At 35.4% G+C, this 19968-nt stretch overlaps 2 protein-coding genes and 3 non-coding genes across 6 annotated transcripts; 3 read left to right on the plus strand and 2 right to left on the minus strand.

Annotated features, from left to right (window-relative positions):
* Positions 1-2960: 2960 nt before the first annotated feature.
* TRNAN-GUU (transfer RNA asparagine (anticodon GUU)) lies at positions 2961-3034 on the plus strand. The gene has a single exon. It is a non-coding gene; the product is annotated as a tRNA-Asn (tRNA).
* A 1093-nt stretch (positions 3035-4127) lies between these two features.
* LOC132052231 (aquaporin TIP2-1-like) lies at positions 4128-6499 on the minus strand. The gene is made up of 3 exons (XM_059443668.1): positions 6251-6499; positions 5281-5531; positions 4128-4696 (listed from the first exon to the last, which is right to left on the minus strand). The coding sequence occupies exons 1-3, from the start codon at positions 6375-6377 to the stop codon at positions 4316-4318; spliced, it is 759 nt and encodes a 252-aa protein (XP_059299651.1). The 5' UTR covers positions 6378-6499; the 3' UTR covers positions 4128-4315.
* Positions 6500-10043: 3544 nt separating this feature from the next.
* Positions 10044-10159, minus strand: LOC132054972 (U5 spliceosomal RNA). The gene has a single exon (XR_009414444.1). It is a non-coding gene; the product is annotated as a U5 spliceosomal RNA (small nuclear RNA).
* Positions 10160-12850: 2691 nt separating this feature from the next.
* Positions 12851-17647, plus strand: LOC132052232 (uncharacterized). 2 transcript variants are annotated; one of them, XM_059443669.1, is made up of 4 exons: positions 12851-13202; positions 15318-15762; positions 15951-16066; positions 16989-17647. In XM_059443669.1, the coding sequence occupies exons 1-4, from the start codon at positions 12881-12883 to the stop codon at positions 17405-17407; spliced, it is 1302 nt and encodes a 433-aa protein (XP_059299652.1). In that variant the 5' UTR covers positions 12851-12880; the 3' UTR covers positions 17408-17647. The 2 variants fall into 2 exon arrangements, with proteins under 2 accessions (XP_059299652.1, XP_059299654.1); XM_059443671.1 differs by having other exon boundaries at positions 13063-13202; positions 15322-15762.
* Positions 17648-19196: 1549 nt separating this feature from the next.
* TRNAS-CGA (transfer RNA serine (anticodon CGA)) lies at positions 19197-19278 on the plus strand. The gene has a single exon. It is a non-coding gene; the product is annotated as a tRNA-Ser (tRNA).
* Positions 19279-19968: the final 690 nt, after the last annotated feature.

Here is a 19968-nt window from a genome sequence, read left to right on the forward strand (position 1 = left end):
TTTAGGATTAAAATGAGTATAATTTGAATGTAATCTTTTGATTATGGAATTGTTGATGTCTTATTGTGCTTTGGGAGTTGTTTTGAAGATTGGAGGGAGTAGAAGATATAGGGGAGATCTTTGCCGAATTTCGTGATTCTAAAAGGTTTAATTTGAAGTCTTAAGATAAGCATACGACGATAAGCCTAACAATAGTATGAAAGGTTTTTTATGTAGATTGCGAGACCAGAAGTAGATGGGAAAGTCGAGAAGTGAACTTCCAGGTATGATAAGACCGTTCCTTCTTTTCTTGGCATGATTCCATATATGGTAGGAGCGTAAAGAACCTTATGACTAGAGATTTGTCAAAGTAGAGCTTGTCATATTGTGGCATAGTTTCCGAGTGTTATGTTGTTCTTTCTGAGGGGCCATATCCCCTCCCTATGTCCTTGAGTTTATAGAGAGACAGAAGAGACATGTTACAGTATTAGTGTTTTTCAGCATATGCATGATGTACATATATATTTTTCTTTAGCTTGGCCACTTGGTCAGTGAGACATTTTCTTTAGCATGGCCACTTGGTCGAGACAGTTGCACGGCCTACGGGTCGGTGAGACGGATTAGCGCGGTGGTCAATGAGACATATAATAGCATTATATTGCATTTCATATGAGACAGGTCAGGTGAGATATTCAGGGCGTTCTTGAGCCTCCAGATTGTATTGTTTTCAGTTCAGTTTCAGTTATCCTTTGCCTTACATACTCAGTACATTGTTTCGTACTGACGTCCCGCTTTCTTAGGGGCGGCTGCGTTCATGCTCGCGAGGTTCGAGTAGCCGAAGGCGATCCAACTCGCAGGCCTTCCGCCCGGCCTACGTACCGTGCGCTTCACTTGGCTCCGGAGGCCGCAATCCTTTTGTTATGCCATTTTGACATGTATATATGGGTATAACAGGGCCTTGTCCTGTCCTTTCTACATCTCGTACTCCATAGAGGTCTGTAGACAGTTGTATGTAATTGGGATGTTATGTAGCCTTGTCAGCTCTTATTTTTGTTGAACAACATACGTAACGGCCTAGTCGGCTTGCACTGTTATCCTTAGCACGTATGTTTATATATATGCGTTGGTTGTGAGTTTTCGATACAAAGTCTATGGTATTAATCTTACAAGAGATGGTATAGCTTAGTTATAAGTTATTTATGGGCCACGTGTTGCTCGGTGAGATGAAAATATGAGATTAGGGGTGCTTGGTCAGTGATGGTCGGGCACTCCATAGAAGTTTGTAGACAGTTGTATGTAGTTGGGATGTTATGTAGCCTTGTCAGCTCTTATTTTTGTTGAACAGCATACGTAGCGGCCTAGTCAGCTTGCACTGTTATCCTTAGCACGTATGTTTATATATATGCATTGGTTGTGAGTTTTCGATGCAGAGTCTATGGTATTAATCTTACAAGAGATGGTATAGCTCAGTTGTAAGTTATTTATGGGCCACCAGGTTGCTCGGTGAGATGCAAGTACGACATTAGGGGTGCTTGGTCAGTAATGGTCGGGCACTCGTAACGACTCATCGGCTTGGGTCGTGACATGAAGGATAATCGTGCAAATGACCCAAGATTGTTTGGGCTAAGATGGGTTGGGTCAAGATGGCTAAATGATGGGCCATAACCCAACAAGCCCAATTTATCCCACTTTTCAAACATTTTGAGAAACTAAAAATAAAAAAATGTTAAAAAATTCAAATAATTTTTTTTATACAAATTTAAAATAAAAAAATTATTAAAAATTTTAAAATAAAAATATCATAAAAATTTAAATAAGAAAATGAAAAAATTAATTATATTTTGTAGCTTTTACACTTCTGAACAGAGGACAATCGATGGGTCAGTTTGGGCTGATGATTTGTGATGGGTCAACTTGAGCCCAAATCAGCCCATCTTCAAAATCACTCTAGCCTAAACCCATTAAAGCTTGGGCGGGTTGGGCAGGTCAAATTGGTTTGGGCTAATTTTGCCACCTCTACTTACGACCACTGAGTAGCATTTTCTTTTACTGAGAAACCGGTGAATGCTTTTCAAATATAAGTTGACGTGGGATATTGAAAGAATATACTTACGACCCGTTTGGCCATGATAATTATGCAATTTTTTTCGATTTTTTTTTCACTTTTTTCACTTTATGGTGTTTGCCATAAAAATTCTGGAATTGGAAAAACAACCAAAATCTAGTTTTTCACTTTTTCTATTTTCTGTTTTGGATTGTTACTTTTGTTTTTCTATTTTCAATTTTTACCCTAAAAGTTTTTATGTTGTTCAATTTTTACCCTAAAAGTTCATACAAATTTTTTTCATTGGTCAGAGGCAACTTATGTTGCTCAGTTGTTCTCCACTCCAACAACATTCAATATCATGTGCTAAAAAGCCTTTTGATGGAAAGAAATCATCACTTTTGAGCACTCCATAAGCTGATCTCGAGTATAGTTTCTATATTTCTCGCACTGGTTATGTTTATTAATTGCTTTGGGTGGTTTCACTAGTTTTTAGAAATTTGGGGGGTGGGGGGGTGGGGGGGGAGGGGGTATAAATCATATTTCATATTTTTTAGAAAAAGTATATTTCAACAACTAAATATTATTTTCAAAAACTATGGCCAACCACAACTTCAACAATTCCAAAAAAAGTGATTTTTTTTTTTTTATATTTTCTATGGCCAAACGCCTACTTAGGTACTCTTTAAGTTTTTTTTCTCTAGATAGCATAGTTGTAAGTGCAGAAATGGTCAACTTAAATGTGAAAAGGATTACCTAGACGTTTCAAAAAGCAGAGAAAAAAAGAGAGGGAACTAAAAACAATTACTCCTATTATCTTTATATTCCATTGTTTGGTTGGAAGAAGAGAATATTTATTCAACTCACAGTAGATTCTAAAAAATTGCTAATGTTTAAAATTTTCAAATAATAATAAAATAGATGCGTACAGCGATCAGCTGGAGTAGCTCAGTTGGTTAGAGCGTGTGGCTGTTAACCACAACGTCGAAGGTTCAACACCTTCTTCTAGCGTTGAAGGTCACTCTTTTTCGTTTTTTAACTTTTTTTTTTCCAGTGGTTTGTCTGCAACTGCAAAGTTCTTACCAACTGATCTTGTACGATGTTTGGTAGCTTCATTAGAAGTTCCTAATTGAAAAAAGTAATTTGTTTGCTAGCATGTCTGTGTACATTTAGTAGGCTGATTGCATATAAAACGTTGAGTTGAATTTACCAATTGTCAATAAAGATCAAAAGATTATGGTACCAAATAACTTGATCAGCTTCAATAATGATAGTCCCTTCTATTATAGTCAACGGCACCTCTAGCTGTCTAGCATTAGGTACAATTCAACACATTACAAACGGATCTAGGAAGTGTATATATGGCAAGGACACAAGGTGATCAATCATTAAGCCAAACATCAACAGTTATTGACAAATAATACTCCTCTGTTCCACCTTTTATGATAACATTTTCTTTTTTAGTTCGTTAAAAAAAAAAAAATTAAAAATTAGGAATTATTTCATGATAATAAGTTTCAAAAATCTTTCTTTATTTCTTAGTGGGCGTTTGGCCATAAAAATTATTCACTTTTTTCCGAAATTTTTTTTCACTTTTTTTACTTTTAGCATTTGGCCATAAAAATTATTCACTTTTTTCCGGAGTTGTATTCCAGAATACTAAAAACAAGAAAAACTTATTTTTCAAAAAATTTCAACTTTTTTACACTACATTTCACCAAAAACTACAATTTCAAAAACTATGGCCAAAGACAACTCAAACTCCAACTCCAACTTCAAAAATTCCAAAAAAAGTGAAAAAGTTTTTGGTATTTATGGCCAAACAGGCCCTTAAACTTTATGTTTATTGAAACTTCGTGACATAAATTGAAACAGGGACCATTGAGTACTAGTATTAGATACCCTTTTATGACAAAATTATGAGCATCGACCTTCTAAAATGCATACCAATTGCTCGTTGGCTTGATAATACCGGTTGCTTTCATTGCCAAATGTACGTGAATCAATTAAGCAGGGACACTGTCCGCGATATTTCAAATTTTAAATTGCACAACAATATGATCAATGAATGGCACAATAAATGATCAATGAATGCACAGCAATATCATCAAATTCGTGCACCATTTCGAACATTTCATTAAAGTTGAATCCAAATATGCACAACAAAAGTTAGAAACTAAGCAAGAAAACATGAAAAAATGTTAAACAAGGAAAAAGAAAGAAAAACAGCAAAATGTTGCTTTTCTTCCTTTTATTACAAAAAGCCAATGGGGGTACTGAACACGATCAAATTCAATTAATTTCTTGGAAATCGCTCGAGAGAGGGACATGGTCGTCGTTCATGAACACATTACTGTAGATTAGACCAGCCAAGCCACCACCCGTGAGTGGTCCAGCCCAGTAAATCCAGTTGCCAGCAAAGTTGCCACTGGCTACTGCGGGCCCAAAAGATCGGGCTGGGTTCATTGAACCGCCAGAGAATGGGCCTGCAGCCAAGATGTTGGCACCAACAATGAAACCAATGGCAATGGGTGCAATTGTACCTAGTGCGCCGTTCTTGGGGTCAGCTGCTGTAGCGTACACTGTGTACACCAATGCAAATGTGATGATAATTTCCATTACAACTCCTTCAGCAGCTCCTACACCAGCTGCCACACTGTGAATTGGAACAGCCTGAGAGAGAGGAAAAATAATTAGATATTAGATATAAAGTCAATCGATCAATTATGATTCAATCTTAAATTAGTTAAGAGTTGATTTTCTTGTATTTATTCTGGTGGCTATTTGGGAGGGTCTATCATAGTTTGATTACTTTTACGTTGATTATTTCTACCATAGCCATGTTTTTTATTGGGCTTAATACAGTTCATGTTCAACAATTGTATATCGTTCAGTCCCAAATTAAAGGTCAACTATATGAATCATCATGGCCGATTATTTTCTCCATTATATTTAAACTTATCACATGCCATGCATAATCATCAAAATAAAAGGAAAAAGATAATGTGTGTGTATCTTACACTGGCATATAAATCAATGATTAGGCTAAAATACTCTTAGAAAAGCATCAAATCTAAATAAACGTACTAACATGATCTTTTTCTCAGAAAGTCAAATATCATGTGCCTATCCATAATCAAGATAACTTAAAATTGATTTTTGTTTTAACCATAAATATCATATTCTAACATAAACTAATAACAAGGATCTTTTCGAATGCAAGTCTATAATTTGAGAACTAGAATTAGTTAACTTACCAATCCTCCAGTGACAAATTTGAGAAGGTAGCAAGCAACAATGGAGCCCAAAAGTTGAGCAATCCAGTAGAACAAGCCGGTAAGAACTGGGATTTGGCCACCAAGAGCTAAACCAAAAGTAACAGCAGGGTTCACATGACCACCAGAGATGTTAGCGCCAATAGAAACAGCCACGAAGAGAGCAAATCCATGGCAAACCGCAACTGCTACTAGCCCAGCAGGATCAAGAGCAGCACCTGCTGTCAACTTGTCTGCATTTCAACACAATGTTAATTTGAAATACCATCAAAATTAAAATGCAGAAATAACCAGTGTACGTTGTTTTACCTGTCGTAATATGTTACTTATCATAATTTGCAGGGATCAAACTCTATAGGCTTGTCACATAATATTATCTAGATGAACGAATGCAATACATGGAAGGCTTACGGATGTATTACTGGACGGCTTTACCTAAGACATTTCCTACTCCTACTTTTCATACAAAGAGAATGGACAGCCTAGAAAACTTGGAATGATTACAGAATATTGATTACTGCCTTCGATTCTCTATTATCTATAAATTGGCGTATCCAACTGACTAGATATGAGTTGATCATTTGAACCCATTGATTTTGGCTTAGGCTATGTATATGTGGTAAAAAAAAATCAAGTAGTACTAAATATGTACAAATAAAATTCCAAACCGGGTGAATTTAATGGAAGTGATAGAATTACGAATTTAAACCCATAAAATTCAAATCATAGATCGGTCTCTGTCTATAATTTGTGGCTGTAAAATTAATTCATACGTTAATTAATCTATGCATATTATCATTTTCACTTAAAAGCGGGTGTTTACGTAAGGAACTTTACGTACTACTAAAGCTATTTGCAAAAGATACTTCAACATAAACAAAGCTACTCCATTAGAGTTCATTAGTAAGTAACTAAATTAGTTACTAGTATAAGAAAAAGAAAAGTTACTGACTGTAAGCAATGGCAGAACCAACTCCGGCGAAAACGAAAAGCAAGGTGGAGATAAATTCAGCAACATAAGCCTTAATAGATCCGGAACTGAATGAATCATCAAAGCGTCCAAAAGCTATGCAAGGCATTTTTAGAGCAAATTATAATTTGTTCTAATTAAGAAGCTTATGAGGGGAACTCTTCGAGAAGAGAAAATTAAAATAGACAGAGAGCAGAATATTGCTTTTGGATGATCCGAAGAGTCCTTAGTTTGTCACGTATTTATACTACAAATATAAGAATAAAATATATTGTGTCAATTAATGCACTTCATGAGTTTTTCACTGTAGTATACCATAAGATTGGTACGAGCATCTTTTTTGTTATAAGGGGAATGCATATGTATATATATCCAATCAGCTTTTTCATTACAAACTTAGCTGTCACTAACATGTCTGTTTATGGAAATGTCTGGAAGCTCATATGATCAAATAATTAATGATCATCCATGTGAACCGATCGTTAATTAAGACATTTTGAGTGGTGATATGGGGTCCCTTGTGAAGAATATAATGCTTAACAAAAGAGTTGGTGATGCGTATATGGATGCATGACCAATGGTTTTTGATCTACAAGATTCACCGACCAACCATGAAAATGGAGAATCGGGCTTGTGAATTGTTATGGAATTTGCTGGAGTTCTTAAAATGTGTGGATAAAAATTGAAGTAGAGTCATAATATTAATTACTCCCTTAGTCCCAATTTATCTGACGTAGTTTGACTCAAAAGATAAAATTTAAGAAATAAAGGAATATTTTTTAATCTTTATGATCTAAAACAAGTCAAAGATATTTGTGTAATTATAAATCATCTCGTTAAGCGTAAACGGTAAAGTTTAAAGTTTAATTGTTGCCAAATAAGAAAATGTGTCATTCTTTGTGGGACTGACTAAAAAGTGAAAGTGTGTCATATATATTTGGACATAGGGAGTACTAAAAAGTATTAGACTATTTTATCTTAATATATATGATAAAAAATTGATAACAGATTCTAGTATACTAATGAATATTATTAGTATAAAATATAACTGTATGACAACTAAAAGTATAAAAAAATAATATATCAATGAGCTTAACAACTCAATTATATGGATATGTGATTAATTAGATTCCAAGAGGATTAGTTTGGACATTTTCTAGTAAGCTCCAAAATTCCTACTATTAATAAGTGAAAGTCATCTGAACGACGAAGGGCATTTCGGTAAATGTATATGTACACTGATATCCGCGTTTTGAGTGCTTCTGCTGTAACACAGAACTGATATCCAGGATTACAAGCAACACGTGGATTTGGTTTTTCGCCGCCCTTGTGTCTTCCTCTCCATCTCAAAACAAAATACTTTCCCATCTCACTTTCACCACTTTATATATACCATTTTATATATTACTTCCTCAATTCCCTAATAAGTGTCACTTTAATTAAAAAAAATTATCCCATAATAAGTGTCACCTTAAAAAATTAAGACATATCAGCTAGTTTCTTTTAATTCTACCCTTAGACAAAAAATGACAAGTTAAAGTAACAACTAAATGATGATTGAGCAAGCCACATAGTAACTTGATATTGTTGGATTCCTAATATTAAAAGGATTACTAGTTGTGCATGCTCTAATCAAGAAGAAAAAGTAATTTATTTTTATTATATAGGGGTAATTTAATAAACTTTACATTACATTATTGATTTCTTAATATGTGTATTTTTTATTAAGGTGACATTTATTATGGGACGGAAAAAGCAGTATAAACATAACCAACGGCACTTTTTTTTTTTTTTTTTCAGGAACTCAAAAAAGACAAAGGTGTAGTACCGTGTGTGGGGTCATTTTGAGCAATAATATTCTTCTTTTAGAAAAGACATGTGCCTTCGTCTTTAAATAAATTGGAGTGTAACTTTTAGATTGAAGAACCAAAAATCGTTAATTGTGCCTTCAACTTTTTCTACCTTTACATTTATTTATTTTTATTTTAAAGAAATAGTGTACGTGTTCTTATTTGGATGGTAGGTCTAAGTTAAAAAAAAAAAAAGTTGTCTTCACGGATTTATTGATAGCATTATACCTTACGTGTCGAGTGGTTTTCACATTGAATTTGAAACGTGAACACTCAAAATCAGTATACTGGCCAAAAAAAAAAAAAAAAAAAAAAAAAGGAACGTTTTTAGAGCTTATTTATTAGGAATGTTTACTATAACCGCCCACTAAAATAATAGACGATAAATATGTATTTTTTATATATAATATGTAATGTACATATTTTAGACATAATTGGTTTATATCTTTTATATATTTGACTAGAGGTTGTGATGATTTGATCGAGCGAGTTCAATTCCTTGTACTATAGTTGTGTTACGACTTACGAGCCCAATAAAGGATAATTTTTTATAAAGTGATTTAAATAAAACTGTCTTTAACCAATAATTAGGTATGAAAGTGCAAGAGGGGGGGGGGGTGAATTGTAAATTTTTCGTTCGGTAGTCGACTATCAGACCACGTAGTCGACCGTTTGCTCGTAAAAACACTAAACGTAAAATGCATGTAAATGACACAAAGAGTTTTATATCTGCTCGCATTCAATGTGAATCCTACCCGGGGCCCCCTCAAGCCGTGCGGCGATCTCTCCAGCCTTTTCAGTTTGGTACAATCGATGGTTTGAATGAGCCTCCCAAGTCTACACTCAATCGCTCTAATCTTTTGATATAAAGCCTCACAAATCGTATTATAACTCTCCTTTCTTTTTTTTTCCTTACACTATAAATCACTCGTACATACAATGCTTATGAAAAGTAAAAGCAGAGTACTAGGAGAATAATCAAGCATAACATATTGGTTTGTGAAGCAGCCCCTTTATACCGCTTTAGGTTTTTCACGCAGAGATCAACCCAAGGGATTTGATCCTTGGAAACTAATTAATGATCCTATTTCCAAGAATAAGGCCGGAGATGTCGCTGTCGCTTCTCAAGGCTGAGCAAGACTATCAATCAAGGCTGCTTTCCTTGTGCGTTGAGTTATTCCTTTTAATGTTGGAGATGATCTTTCCTTCGTTGGAGTGGTTGTGTACTTTGAATATAACGTCGAAGATATCTTTTCCTTTCTTGAATGATTTGGTGCGGCTGTGAGCCGTTATCTTTATTAGGGCTGGGAAGGTTTCTCTGCAAACCATTTATTTCTGTACTTTTGCCTTTCTTTTGTATATCATTTTCCTTACAAGATCTGTAAATTCATTTCTTAACTTTTTTTCTATCCAAAGTAGTACAAATAAGTGAAATTACTTTTAGAACCTTGATACGTTATTTTGGAATCAATAAGTTTAGCTTAAAACTCGAAAAGATTGACATGTTCCGTGTCAATAATTTGCTATCGAAGTTTAAAGAGTTAATCTCCAATGATAATAAATAAACAACTATATGAGATAATAATGATACAATAAAGAGTCCATAGTTTATAGAAAATATATTAGAATTGTCTAAATTCAAAAAATACAAAACTGATTTTTAGCATAAAATGGACTATTCTAACTTGGTCAATCCCTGCAAACATCTTTCCAGAGCTTAATTATCTGATTGTTTTAGTAGATGGCGCTGTTCAAACTGAAGGAAAAGCGCCACGAAGCTATGTTCTTCTTATTAAGGGATTTTCTTTAATTGCTTGTTATATTATTATCTTGTGAAGGTTTACCCAATTTGTTAGCAAAGTATTTTTGGACAAAATGACATTAATAAACAAGCAAATAATGAAAAATTCAGACTAGTGTTGTTGGGGCTTCCTTTGAAGAAACCCTCCAAAAATAAGCGTATGCCACTATTTGCAATGAGTACACGGTATTCTTTAGTAAAAGGCGAAAGAATAGTTCGCTATGTGCCCATTGCGTGGCTGCGTGAGCTGTGTGGAGGCGCTTGAGCTCGTTATATACTATTCCAGACACTCGCTTCTTCACTAACTTCTTGATGTGGGATATTTTTCTAGTTTCTCCAGTGGCTACCATTATGGGCTCTGTGCTCTTTCCCATATGATAGGATGAAGATATTGGGCTTGTATTTTTGGGCCACTAACATGAGCTTCGCTTGTTCTTTTGTCAAATTCGATTCATTTTTTTGTGCGGAATATCCTTCAAAGGCCCTGGTCTTTAATTTTTGTCCCTCAAATTGGTGGTCTTTAATTTTGGTCCTTTTCAAAAAATCTTTTGGTTCCTGATTCGAACCCCCACTAAGTCAAAAAAAAATTAAAAAAATCTCAAGGTAAAACTTGGATTCGTAAATGAGTTTTGCTACCTTTAGGCAGAGTTTTGCTACCTTTAGGCAGCGTTTGGCTCTGCCTTAAGGCAAAGTTTGAAACTCTACCTGATCAGGCAGAGTTTGAGGCCTTATACATGAAGGTCAACTCTGCCTTAAGGGAGAGTTTTGCCTTTAGGCCTTATACCTGAAGGCAAAACCCTACCTTGAGGTAGAGGTTTGCATAAAGGCAATTTTTTTTTATTCAGTTGAAATTTTGCAAACTCTGCCTTAAGGCTAACTTTTGCCCGAAAAGGCCTAATTTTGCTACCAAACTCTGCCTTGCGATTTTTTTTTTTAATTAAGCCGAGATTTGAACCCAGGACCTCGCAGGTATTAGGCGAAGGGCAAAATTAAAGAACCACCAATTTGAGGGGCAAAAATTAAAGACCAATGCCTCTGAAGGGCAAAAATAAAGGTCACAACTTCAATACACAGTGACTGAACTTCGGCCTTGCCAAGGTCACAACTTCAGTAAAAAATGTCTAAAGTTGACATTAACACGCCAAACCAAACTTCGGACAAAAATATTCGATGTATGCCCTTGGCAAGCCATACCAAACTTCGGACAAAAATGTTCGATATTTGGCCTTCGCAAGCCAATCAAACTTCGGACAAAAATGTTCGATGTTTGGCCTTGATAAGGGCACACTTGAGGCAAAAAATATCCTAAGATTGCCAAATTACTCAAAACTTGAATTTTTGCAATTTCAGTCCTTAGTTCCAAAGTGAGTATATTTATATATAAAAAAAATTCAACTTTGAGTACAACTGCAATGGCGGTCTCAAAATTGAGAATTTGTGCACCTCATCCACGACATACTTCTTTCACTACGAGGAAGGTCCCTCTAGATCTCTTTCTCTCTTTATAATTTATGGGCTCTGGAGGCAAAATGTGTGCGTTTGGCGCAAAAAAAGCATGGGTGATTTGCACAAATAAGATATTTCGATGCCACTATTTAAAATGTGATCTCATTAAAAAAGTTGGTGCAAATATAATTGTTTCGCCAAAAGCAGAAGCAAGACTTTCTTAACAGAAAAAACATTGCTATTAAGGAAGTCTTGTGTACTTTTAGAAAAAATAGGGATAAAAACATTATATTTAAAAGTTTTGAAAGATCAGAATATTTTTTAAAAAATAAGTAAAACTGCTAGTCATCTTATTAAGAAATTTGTGTTCATTTTCTATTTATGAGCTGTAATCTTAATTTTAATTTCCCTAGACGTTATAAGATCTAGCAATTTTTCTTTTAGTTTAGAGGGGCATTAACTTTCCTTACAAATAATTACGTAAAAACTCTTAGTTATAATTTTAGGCCTCATTTGTTTTCATTAAAATTAAGACGTCTGAATCTGAATGCACATCTGAATGATTAAGATGTTGTCTCTAGATCTGAACACTGAATGATTAAGACTGTTTTGTTTTTCAACATCTGAATGTGCAGAACATATTTATTTAAACAAAATAAATATACAATTCAAATAAAAAAGTAACTAAATAAAAATTTAATAAAATAAAAATATTATTTGACAAAAAAATGAAACATTTATGTTCGCTAGTGATGGTGGAAATGCTTTGTGGTGGTGGTGGGTGGGGTAAGTATGTGGTGGTGGTGGTGTGGTGGGTCTCGGGTAAGGTGGTGGTGAGAGGGGTGGTTGGGGGTAAGGTAGGGGGTGAGGGGGGTTAGGATGGTGTTGGTGGTGAGTAAGGGGGGAGGGATGGTGGTGGTGGTGGGGTGAGTCGTGGTGGTGTGTTGGTGAGGGTGGTGATGGTGGGTGGGTTGTTGGGGTGGGGGTGGGTTGGTGGTTTGTTGGGGGTTGGGGTGGTGTTGCTGGTGAGTGGAGGTGCTGGGGTGGAACCGGTGGTAAAAATTATTCATAAAAAAAATATCTCTTAATGATGTTCAGACTTTGTTCAAGATCTTAATGATTAAGATCTATTCAGGATCAAATAAGTTGTTAATCAATCGTAAAACAAACGCACTTAATGGTATAACCGAACTATTCGTATTCGCACCTCCATTAAGTGCAAACAAATGAGGCCTTAATAACTATATTTTAATATACTTAGTCATGAATATAAATTATATAATGGAAGTATTTGTTTTCAAGAGAATATATTCTAAATTGAATCATAGTATAGGGATATCTTGTGTAATTAACCAATAACAAAAATGAAAATATTGCAAATAATTTAGGGGGGCATTCTTTGATCCCACAAAGAATTAGGTGGTCAAAGTGTCGTTTATGCCCTCTTTCTCTGCCAAACAAATAAAGGATATTTCAATTTTCACACATTGAGAGTGTTGGAGTAGGACTCAGAAGATGCTAGAAAGAGTGCTCTCTTTACGCAGGGCAGCATCTCCGGTCACCGACGACGGCGACGGTGACGGAGAAGGAGACGAATCTAAAACACGGAAGCAATTATCTCCGGCGACGAGATTCACTAATTACATGACTCGTACATGTCACATCTGGCCATTTGTCTTTATTATAGGACTTGTGTTAGTGGTTGTTACTTCTTTCGCTTATCACTCACGTGACCTTGTTTGTATCTCTGCTTCTTCATCGGATCATATTTCAAGGTTGCGATTTTTTGGATTTGAAGGCCTTGAAACTGACTTCGGATCTCTTGGTGTTCCATGGTGTAAGTTCTTTTGTGAGATTACGTGTATTCACTGTAGATAAAGTTAATGAATTTGCGTATTTATGATATTGAGAAATGAGAGTTTCCTTTCATGTGTTGTTGTTTTTTACTATCCAGAATTGTTTAGATCTGTATTCTTGTGGCGTTGAGTACAGAGGCAAATCTAGAATTGGGTTCACCACTTAAAAAACAGAGAGAAAATGTATTAAATGGGAGTTGATCCCTAGTCCTCTAGGTAAATAACTCAACATTCAACCAAGTGCACCATTTAACCTTCTTCTAGTATGAGTTCCAGCAAATAATATTATACCAATTTTAAAAAATATATACATAAAATACCTAGTTTTACAGGGAGACCGTGGGTTCGTGTGCCCCATAATTAGCACACAAATTGGCCCCTTGAGTATTGTGTGTCCGAGGATTTTATGCGTTCCTGATCAGAAATATATGCTCAATTCGCTTGTGATTAAACAGATTATTATGTGACGTGTTTGGCTGTTTTACTTAGCATGATTAGAGCTACATTTAGGGAGGACATGACCCTAGATAGGAAAATATGGAGGTCGAGGATTAGGGTAGAAGTTTAGTAAGTAGTTGAGCGTTGTCTACTTTGTCCTTCTCTTTACTATTATTATTACTCTCCTATTTCTGTGATTCTTATTACTATATATGTTGTTTCCTTTGCTTCGATATCGTATTATTTGTTGTTGTTACTGTTCTTTTCTACATTATTTGCAACATTTCATCACTGCTGTATTTCTTTTCAAACCCGCTTTAAAATGTTTTACTTAAGCCAAGGGGTCTATTGGAAACAACGGTAAGGTCTGCGTACACCTACCCTCCCCAGACCCCACTTGTGGGATTTCACTGTGTATGTTGTTGATTAGAGCTACATTTCATTTTTGCTTGTGGTCCAGTTTTCTCTGATTAAAAGAAGTCTCGACGTCTAGTTTACCAAATTTATCTGGATCTTTGGTGGAATCAGGAACTCATAGCCCGCTCTGGCTAGTTTGGGATTACGACCTAGTTGATTGGGTAGAATGGAGAACTGTAAGGTGCGAGTTACTGGATTGCGTTAGTTTTTTTGTTATTATAGACAACCCTCCAATAAGGTGATATAAATATGATTGAAAGCAGCTACTGTGTATTGTTAATGGAAGGGGTTGGTATAATGGCCCGATGGGAACATTTATTAAGTGTGAATTGAGTTTCTGGTTATTTAATAGGTATTTGGTACACTCAGATATGGAACTTGAGGAACTTATTAGCAGCAGTCCTTTTGTGTAATTTTAGTGCTATTATGGGACTATATTTGAGAACGCAGGTAGCTCAGTTGGTTGAGCATGAGGCTTTCATAATGGAGGTCTCAGGTTTGAAACCCCCCTGCCGTAGTAGGGGATTTGCCTTCTGGGTCAAGCTCTCTCCTGTGTGGTTTGCGGGCTATTGCATAGGAGCGGAGTTTAACCTGTGCGCACCCAAAGGGTAGCGGCTGCGGGTTCCTTGTCATATTAAAAAAAAAAAAAAAAAGAAGGTGAAATGATTGTAGATTTTGCCAAGTAGGAGTACTAATTTTTTTTGATAGGTCCAAGTAGGAGTAGTAATTTAGTTTCAAAATATAGACTGTTCAGTTACCTGTTTATACCGAGTTTCACTATATTGTTGTTTGATAGATGATCATTTTAAACTTTTAGCATGTGGCATAAAGTGGATGAATTGGTTACTTGCTGCTGCTTCGCAGTTTGTGATTGCCGAATTAAGAATTGTTTATCATCATTACACTTCTTTTCTTTTTTCTTTTTCCTGAATTGTGTCTTAAGTTGTAGCCTCGATCAAGTGTCATTAAATGAAGCAATTATTGCATACATTCATATGCACGCACACGAGAGCATACACGCATACATAGATATATATCTGTTTTTATGTATAAAAAATGGATGACCATTTGAATGTTGGAAGGTTTTTTTCCATGCATTCTCTATTTATGAGGAAGCTAGAATCAGTGCAATCATTGATGACAAACAATCAGTTGTAGCTATCTGAACATTTTGGGTTTGAGCATTAGCAGATGATATTAAAATGACCCAATGCAGCTTATAATTTAATCCTTGTCAAAAGGCAGATCGAAACATGATAAATCTGTTGAATGGACCACCAAGGACTTACTCAAAGGTCTGGAGGAGTTTGTGCCAATATACGAGACACGACCTATCAAGAATAACATGTATGGGATGGGTTTTGACCACAGCTTTGGGCTTTGGTTTATTACTCGATGGTTGAAACCAGAGCTGATGATTGAGAGTGGCACTTTCAAAGGACACTCAACTTGGGTCCTGAGACAAGCAATGCCTGATACACCAATCATATCAATTACACCCCGTCATCCAGAGAAATATCTGAAGAAAGGACCTGCTTATGTCGATGGAAATTGCACGTACTTTGCTGGAAAAGACTTTGTTGATTTTGGAAGTGTTGATTGGGCAAAAGTTATGAAGAAACATGAAATCAAGGATCTTAGCAAGGTTCTTATATTTTTCGACGACCATCAAAATGAACTGAAAAGGTATTATGTCTTTTTAGACTGGACGGTCTTGTAGTGTTTTTCTTGATGGAGGATTTCTTGGTCATTTGGTTGGTCTAACTGTAATGCAATAGTACCCATTCTGTCTAATGGTATACCGACTGCAACTTGTTTTGCAAAATTGTTGACTCTACGTCACTTGACTCTCCATTTTGAACTTTGATTGACAGACTAAAGCAAGCACTGAAAGCAGGGTTCAGACATCTTGTGTTTGAGGACAACTATGATACTGGCACTGGAGACCACTATTCTTTTAGGCAGATGTGCGATCAATTTTATGTAAGAGGTGTGTTTCGTTTTGACTTCCTATCTTTTTTCATATGTCAAGACCTAACTGGACATTTAAGTTATTTTGCATTTAATCTTCTTATAAATCTTTTTGCATTTAAGTAATGCTGTTTAATTTAAATTTCTATAGAAGTCTATTTCGTTTCAGTTTTATATTATATTTTTCCCCCTTTCTAAGTTGATTTAACATATATTGGGAAATTGATACTCGACAATTGAAGAATGATTTTGTGCTACCACATATGCATGTCCAACAATTATCTTCCCTGTTAAAACCCTTAAAAAAAGATTTTGTGGTTACTCTCACTATGATTCGGGAGACGAATGTATCAATTGAATCAACGTTACAACAAGAGAATCCAAATGAATTGATTGCAAATCTGGGGTATGTAATGTAGCTCATTAAATATATCATAATTTAATATATACTATCATAATTTGAATACGCTATTCATCTCCAAGCGTATAAAAAATACGCAAGTTTGAAACACTAATAGCTGGCTAATTGATTTTAAATTAAAAATTGAGATAGTCTTGATTATGAATTCGGGAAAACTGAGATAACAAGAGAAAAATGTGTAGGAACAAATGGCAAACTCTTGCTCTCGGAAAGAATCTTGTTGTGAAACCAAAAAAATAGGAAAAAGGAAGAACAAAAAATGAAGCTAATGCATTCTAGGACAGTGTCAATAAATGATAAGGCATCTATGCTATAGAGGTAGCAGGGAAGAACACTGCTGGAAATGGAATTGGATTAATGTCCCTTTCTACTTGACAGATGAACTTAGTGTTTCTTAATATGCTTTGAAATTGTGCATTTTCCTCCTTTATGATTTATCATGGACTCATTAGGTTATTTGAAGTTGCTGTGCTACTCAAAATGCATACATGCATAATACATTTTTCTATTTGATATTCAGGTGGGGGTCATAGCTGCTTTAAGGATAGTGATGAAGCTAGGGTTAGATCAAGAAGGAAGAAGTTTTGGGAGAAGGCCGTTGATATTGAGGAACTATGCGGTCCTGGTGAAGCTTGGTGGGGTGTGAGAGGGCAGATGCGTGATGATTTTAACCACAGCAATAAAGCTATTACTTATGCGGAGCATTTTCAAAACAGCAGGTTTGTAGAGTCAGTGTTAGATGTTTACTGGGAGCTCCCGCCTGTGGCTGGTCCTTCACTTACTCATCAGACGAGATACGATCCAGCTCGTGCACAAAGTCCTATTATTGAAGATGGCAGATATAGATTGTTTCAGAGGCTTGGCTTATCTGGACTCGAGACTTCTGTATTCAATGGTTACACTCAAATGGTCTATCTTCAGGTGTCGCAAGAACCTTAATTGGTTTTAGATTTGGTCAAAAATGAGCTTTTTGTTGCCACTGTATTAGGTTTTTGTTTTGTTCTTTACATGTATATCTCCTTTCTCTCTCTATTTCTTCAGTTCTTTGGGATGTACTTCTTGAGAGCCACGTGTATCCCTTGTTCATTTGGGCATGGTACTAACGGAATTTGCTCATGCCCTGGTTGTTATAAGTACTACAGTCTACAGCATTATTTACGTGAAGTTTTAGATGTCCAATGGGTGAAATTTGATGCTCTTTACGCAACACGGAATATATGCCAAAACTAGGCCTGCGCACGAATCGGTTCGATTCGGTTTTGTCCATCATCGAGTTGAAATTTCAAATTTTGACTTTCTAAAATTTTCAATCAAACTCGATCCATTCTAGGTTCAATTGGATTCATTTTTTTCGGTTCGGTTACACAAATCGATTTGTTCGGTTTATTTGAAATTTAAACAAGCAACTATTTCATTTCAGTTTTGGAGTAAATATAACAAAAAATAATGAGATCCTGAACTTACAGCTTTATAATCAAGACGTTAATCAAGAAAAAATCATAAACTTGCAAGCATAATAGCATATAAATAGCAAAACAAGAGCTTGACAACTTGTGCAAGCATATAAATCCGTCAACACCACATTACATATACCAAATTAGTCATATTAGTCACTAGTGGCATATAAATTCGGTTTGTTCGGATCGGTTCGGTTGATAATTGAAGCAAACCGTATCCGAACAGTTAAATCGTAATATTTTACAATTGCATTTGTAAATCGAAATCGAATTGTATTATTCAAATTAAATTATCCGAATTGTTTCGAATCGATTCGAAAATTTGGATTGAACCAATTTGTGCACAGGCCAAGCCAAAACTGCTGATGTTCGATGGCTCTTCCTTTGCCTCTATTACTCTTAAGCTATATGGCAAGAAAGAAATATAAAAAAGATGCATCAAGTGATAGGTCACTTGTATTTATCTTCATATAAAAAAGAGTGATGGTTACCTTGCCTTGTACGGTTGTACCCCTATTTTTACATCTATTTAAAAAAAAAAAAAAAGAAAAAAAGAAGCACCCCACTACCGCGCTGTTAGTGTTAAACCAAAAATACCCAGTGGCAAGATTACAAGTTGTTTGGAGAGGTTTGATTGATGAAGAAATTGGGGGTATTTAGACGGTTGAGATTGAAGTACAGAAACTCATGCCATATACTCTCTCTGTACCAAAAAGATTATTCTCCTTTCCTTTTTAGTCTGTTCCAAAAAGATTGTCCCCTTTCTATATTTAGAAACAATTTAACTTTATGAGATGATTTACAGACACACAGCTATCTAAAACTTGTTTTGGATCACACATTTTAAAAGTTTTCCTTTGTTTTTTAAATTTTGTGCCAAGTCAAAAGAGGATAATTTTTTTGGGACGAAGGAGTATCTAATAAATAAGACAGTCGGCACCTAAACCAATTCAAGCAAGGGAAGGGCAACAGAAGCAATCATATGTAACCATTTTCATAATTTCCTGGGGAGGAGATGGGAGATAGAGGCACAGAGGGTGTCAAGTACGTGGTTATAGAAGTTGCATTTACACATTGAAGGTTCAAGACGAACTCAAGTTACGAGCCAAGAGCTTCTCTTTCTGTTGTTTTTGATTGGACAGTTTTCAGGAGACGTAATGAAAGGCTAAAAGCTTACTCCTATAACAATATCAATTGTGGGAAACCGAAGACTTTAGCCTGCCGTGATGGTTTTAGCAATATGTAAATTGCTTTGAATTTACAAAGAAAGCGTCAATATGTCCGAGTGGTTAAGGAGACAGACTCGAAATCTGTTGGGCTTTGCCTGCGCAGGTTCGAATCCTGCTGTTGACGTCTTCTTTTGGTTCATATGATCATTTTTTGGAGTATTATCTTCTGCAAGATGCGCCTGCAATTTATGAAGCAATAAATAAAATATTTTTTGGAGTATTATCTTGTGCAAGATGCGCCTGCAAATTATGAAGCAATAAATAAGGGAAAATAACACGCTATGGCATTTTGGGTAAAGTATTTACCCGAAATGGCCATAGTTTTTTTTCTTACATTTTTAAGCCTTCATCCCATTTTTAAAAAAAAGTTATTACCCGAGATAGCCACCCCCCCTTCCCCCTCATATCAAACTCCAAGATGCTATTTTTTCCTTCCAAATCTCTTTCTAATGTTGGTGTTTTTTTAAGGGTAAAGTGTATATAAAACACATACACTATGTTACACTTTTACTGCATAACACTGTAGAAGTGTGTATAAACACCTCTTATACATTATTATACATTTTTATACAAGATTTATATCTTTTATAACGGGGTGCTTTATCCCAAGATTTTGAGTTCGGGGGGTGCTCTATCCCAAGAAGTGTGTATAAACACCTCTTATAAGTTATTATACATTTTTATACAAGATTTATACATTGTCTACATTAGGTGTATAAAGTTGTATATTGTTGTATAAAGTTGTACATTGTTGTATAATGCTGTATATACAAGCTGCAGCCATAATTTGTTGGGTCATAGGTTTGTAATTTAA

This window comes from Lycium ferocissimum, chromosome 4 (genome assembly GCF_029784015.1).
Source record: "Lycium ferocissimum isolate CSIRO_LF1 chromosome 4, AGI_CSIRO_Lferr_CH_V1, whole genome shotgun sequence".
NCBI lineage: Eukaryota > Viridiplantae > Streptophyta > Magnoliopsida > Solanales > Solanaceae > Lycium > Lycium ferocissimum.